General features: G+C 49.2%; 1 protein-coding gene across 3 annotated transcripts in view; it reads right to left on the bottom strand.

Annotated features, from left to right (window-relative positions):
* Window positions 1-683: 683 nt before the first annotated feature.
* KANK4 (KN motif and ankyrin repeat domains 4) overlaps window positions 684-5,076 on the bottom strand; it is a 36,739-nt gene continuing 32,346 nt past the window's right edge. For all 3 annotated transcript variants that reach the window (XM_014549276.1, XM_005878064.2, XM_014549277.1), the window contains exon 10: window positions 684-2,649. In XM_014549276.1, coding sequence (XP_014404762.1) covers window positions 2,545-2,649 — 105 coding nt within the window. In that variant the 3' untranslated portion in view covers window positions 684-2,544. The remainder of the gene's footprint in view (window positions 2,650-5,076) is intronic.

Below are 5,076 nucleotides of genomic sequence, written 5' to 3'. Positions count from 1 at the left end.
AGAGAGGAATGGATAGGGAGATAGATAGAAACATCAACGCTGCCTCCTGCACCTCACTTACTGGTGATCGAAGCCCTCAACCCAGGTATGTGCCCTGACCTAGAATGGAACCGTGACCTCCTGGTTTATCGGTCGATGCTCAACCACTGAGCCACACCAACCGGGCTTTCCATTGCCTTTAGAACAAAGCTTTATCATAACTTTAGGGCACTTTGTGATTTGGTCCCATGTTTTATCAGTCTCACCTCTTCCCAATCTCCCCTTTTATCTCAGCATCTTACTCAAACTCTCTATGACAGTCCCATTAAACTGAACGAAGGCCCCCAAATGTCTGCTCTCCCATAGTTCTTCCTTTTCAGCACGGGTTTCTCTGCCTGGCACACTCGAACCTCACCTCACCTCTTACTCTTCCTTTTTTGAGTGACATCACTAATCTTTGTTTTCAGTTCCAGGAAGCCTAAAGTTACAGGCTCGCTCCCCAGTAGAGGGCGTGCAGGAGGCAGCCTATCAATAATTCTCACTCTCCCTGAAATCAATAAAAACATATAAAAATATATTTTAAAAAAAGAAATAGAGCCTATATTGACAACACAGGACACTGACCCCCATAATAGCAAATAAAACATTGCAAATTCCCAAGAACCAAGAGCAGAGAAATGCAAAGAAACTTTGAGACCCAAAGGTTGAGGGGCAGCATTTTAATATAGAAACAGAAACAGTCAAAGGCCAGAGCCCTACTACTCCAAGTGTGGTGTGGCCCAGCAGCATTGGTATCCCCTGGGAACTGGTTAGAAATACAGATTCTCAGCCCCTTCCCCTCCCAGACCTCCTACATTCTAACAAGATCTCCAGGGATCTGCACGCATATCAGTGTTTGAGAAGCACTGGAGTAGAATATTTATTAATGTGGGGGTTTGCTCTTAAAGTGTGCTGAGGTCAAAATAAACCCATTTAAAGCATTTTTAGCTTATTATTTGCTCCATTCTCCCTACCTCTGAGCAACACTGCCATATGCCAGTGTCCTGCTTGGGGACTTTGAGCCTCTCTTTTGATCCCAGTGGAAAATTTCTGTAGTCAGTCTCTATGGATTAAAACTGGATTCACAAACTCCCATCAGCTGTGCCTTGCATAACACCCCCAGGAGGTAGGTTGTATAATTTTTGTTTTTAAAGACAATGAAATTGGAACCCAAGGAGATTTGGTGACTCACACAAGGGGCACCGAGCAAACTGGCGTTTGTGTTTCTAATGTGAGGCTCACCGAACTTTGCTGTCTTTCTTTTTCATATAAGGTGATTTTATGCCTAAGAGACTTTAAGAAAAAACAAATTTGTAGATAACCCTGGGTGAGCTACAGCATGTGGGCCCTGGGATTGTGGAAGTGTAAGAAAGAATGTCCAGTGGAGACAGAGGTCACCCCAGGCTGGAAGGTTCTGCAGTCTGAGACCTTGGAAACCTCCTAGCTTCATGGAGCTTGTGCTTTGCCCATGACGGCTGTGAGGGGAAGGAGCTGGGATTACCACTCAGCCATGGACACAACTGTGAGGGGAAGGAGCTGGGATTACCACACAGTCATGGAGGAAAGGAGCTGGGATTACCACACGGCCATGGAGGAAAGGAGCTGGGATTACCACACAGTCATGGAGGAAAGGAGCTGGGATTACCACACGGCCATGGACACAGCTGTGAGGGGAAGGAGCTGGGATTACCACACGGCCATGGGCACAGCTGTGAGGGGAAGGAGCTGGGATTACCACACGGCCATGGGCACAGCTATGGAGGAAATGTGGTCTCTGGCCCCAGGAGGATCCTCAGGCGGTTCACTTGTTTCTTTCGGAAGAGCTGGCATCCCTGACTCTGCCTCAATACACATGATGTGCTTCACTGGATTGGATTTCCTGATTAATCCCAATATCCTTGGAGCAAACTGGAGCCACAGATGGCCAAGACGGTCTATCTGGCACTGGGCCAGTGTGCTTCTTTCTATCTTGCCTGAATTGAAGCTTTCTCTGTCCGCCCCAACTGAGCAAAGGCCCCATCTGGGGTCTGTTCAGGTTCCCCTGTCTGCCAGGTGATTCTCCTCCGTCGGTCGTCTAGAGAATGATCGCAGGGAGGACTGTGTAAATCTCCCCGTCCTCCCTAGACATGCATATTCAAGAGGACATCTTCATGTATGATGGATTAAAAACCAGAGACGGCGCACTTTAAAATCCCATGTAAAAAGTATTGTTTTTCTAATGTGCTCCTGCCCGCCAGCTCCCTAAGTGGTGCTACAAAGGGTAGAGTCAGGAAGAATGCCAGGCTGACACGTGAGGGACTTTAGCCTGGCTCCTTGGCCCTGCTCTGCAGCCTGCATTGGGGGCTTGACCTAAGGCAAAACTACAAAGCATCCTAACGAGCAGAATGATACCCCAGGAATGTATGTGCATATCTGACATAGCTTCTTCTCTTGAGGGGCGGCCCGCTGGCTGTGACCCATGCCCTCTCCAAGGGCGAGGGAGGAGTCCAGAGAAGGAGCCTTTTGTTCCCGGCTGCTCCACAGCCCCTAGGGCCTCAGGGACCTGCCCTGCTCCCCGTGGGCCTGCAGAAGCTCAGCGATTTCCACATGGGCGGGCGGTTTCAGCGCGATGGACAAAGCTGTTCGGCCAGCCTGCAGCGGAGAAAGAGAAGGAGAAACACATTTTATCCTGCAGGCCTCCCGCCCCAGAAAGCAAGGGCGAGTTGGGAGTAGGGCTGTGCATGGGGCATAAAGTCTATTCCAAGCATCCAGAGGCCGAGGAGGGGAGGAGATTCAAATGGCACGAGAAGCGTGAGAAACGGGCCCCTTCTACAGAAACAACATTCACTCCTGGGAAATTCAGGTCAATGGGAATAAAGTGTCTCTTGCTTTTAACACACTTAATTTTAAAAACGGAAAACAGAGGAAAGAAAATAAAATAACGCTTCCATTTTTTCCATTACAGAGACCTACATGGGAATTAGCATTTTGGCTTGTCTCCCTCCGTTCTTCTCTCTTGCCCGAATGTGTTATTGGTTTAAATAGAGGAATGACATTGCATATTAATTTTAAATCTGCTGGCATTTTGAACTTACCATGGCATGCTATACGATGTTCCCACGTTCTTACAGTCATCAGAACACATAACTTTTGTTATTGGCTACATAACATTCCATAACTTACTGAACTGTTTCCCTTCTGTTGGAGACTTGGGTGGTTTCCAAGTCTTCATCATCATAAACTTAAGTGCCGAAAGCATTTTCTCATTTCTAATTATTTTCTAAGGACCAGCTCTTAGAAGTGGGCATGTCCGTGGAAGGAAATGTACATTTTACCTCCTGACACACAATCCCCTGGGGCTGTTGCAGCGATGCAGGGAGTTGCCAGGGCTGCTGTCTACAGCTGCATCCAGGGGCTCTCGCAGGCAGCACCCGCCAGCGAGACGAGGGGAGGCGAGGCGAAAGGCCACGGTGACCCAGAGGACACCGTCTGCGAGGGCAGCCACCGTCTTACGAATGGGCTCAATCGTGTCTCCAAAACTCTGAAACCTAAATGTGTCTGGAAACCACTATGTTGATAACTCATTTGCCAGATAATTTGTAATTTTTCGTTGTTCCTGTAACCCGAGATGTCAAGAACCCTCACTTGTGACAAGTAAAAATGGCATTGCTAAATCTCCCTGGAGGGCAAAATCGCCCTGGAATGAGAGCCACTGGACTAAGCCGAGTGTGTTGACTACTTAGCTTCTGCCTTTGGGGGCCGGTCTCCCTCTGATGGGCTCCCCGCCTAACTCCAGACCTTCATGCTCCCTCTTCCCTCCGGACTCTGCCTGGGAATGCCAAGGCCCCGGCTCCGTGATGTGGTTAGTAGTTGTTTCATTTCAGCTCTCACTGCTCACCTGTCCATAAAAATGCAGCATCAACTGAGTACCTCCTGATGCAGGACACGGGCTTTACAAGCATTGCCGTATTCAGTAGTGTCTATTATCATTCCCATTTGCAGGCGAGCATACAGAGGCCCTGAGTGGTTAGATGAAGGGGCCATAAGCACAGTCACTGAACCCAGTTTCAAACCCAAGAGTGTTTAAAGCCCCTGCTCCTAATAGTCACTGGAATTGTCTGAAGTACAGCAGAGCCTTCCCGCTGTGACTGTTCCCCCACCTCCTGAAAGCAGCTGCGGCCTTACCTCTGTGTCTGACAGGTCTCCAGAGGTGTCCAGGAGATGCTCAATTAACCCCTGACTATCCCAGCTAACCTGGGACTTCCGAAGCTCATGCCCCTGTCCCACAGGCCTGCCTACCAGGCCTCCCCGAGGTGACAGGAGTGGCCACTCCACAGAGGGCCCTGGGCCTGCTCCAGATGAAAGGGCTGCTCCTGCTCCCCTAGGGCGACCCTGCAGGGAGCTCATTAACGCAGATCCTTTGTCTGACTAGTAATAACAGGAGGTTCTTATTTCCAGCAGCCCTACCATGCATCTCAAGAGGGTCAGTGCTCTCTAATTATCCCACAAATAGCTTCTAGCTTTGGGATAGAGCTGGGGTTCCTGGGACCTACAGACACTCAACTGGAGCACCGGCTTCCGGTGTGCGATTTCAGGACCAAGCAGCCTGACTCACTGATGGAACAATCCAGGGTAGATCAGACGTGGCACAGTAGTGAGAGGTGCTGTCTCTGGGAAGGGAAGCGACTCTCTTCCCCTCCCCAGGCCTTTATTCTTTTGGAACTGTAGATGTTATGGAAGTATGGAGAGGTCTGTTTAAAGCATAAAACTATGGTGCCAACATTAAGGACACTAAAGTCAGACCTGGGCTTGAATCCCTGCTCTGAGAATCAGCGACTTGTGACTTGATAATCTACACTAATAAAAGAGAAACATGGTAATTGGCGTACGACCGCTACCCTTTTCATTGGCTAATCAGTGAGTATATGCAAATTAACTGTCAGTCAAGATGGCGGCCGGCAGCCAGGCACTGAAGCGAGCACGAGGCTTGCTTGCTGCAGACTCCAACGTTCACCGCCTCACTTGCCGGCCTCTCATTTGCAAGTCTAAGCAACTATATACTATGTTGCAAATAAGAAG

The sequence above is a fragment of the Myotis brandtii genome, unplaced genomic scaffold (genome assembly GCF_000412655.1).
Source record: "Myotis brandtii unplaced genomic scaffold, ASM41265v1 scaffold540, whole genome shotgun sequence".
NCBI classification, from domain to species: domain Eukaryota; kingdom Metazoa; phylum Chordata; class Mammalia; order Chiroptera; family Vespertilionidae; genus Myotis; species Myotis brandtii.
This window is presented reverse-complemented; position numbering and strand designations above follow the sequence as displayed.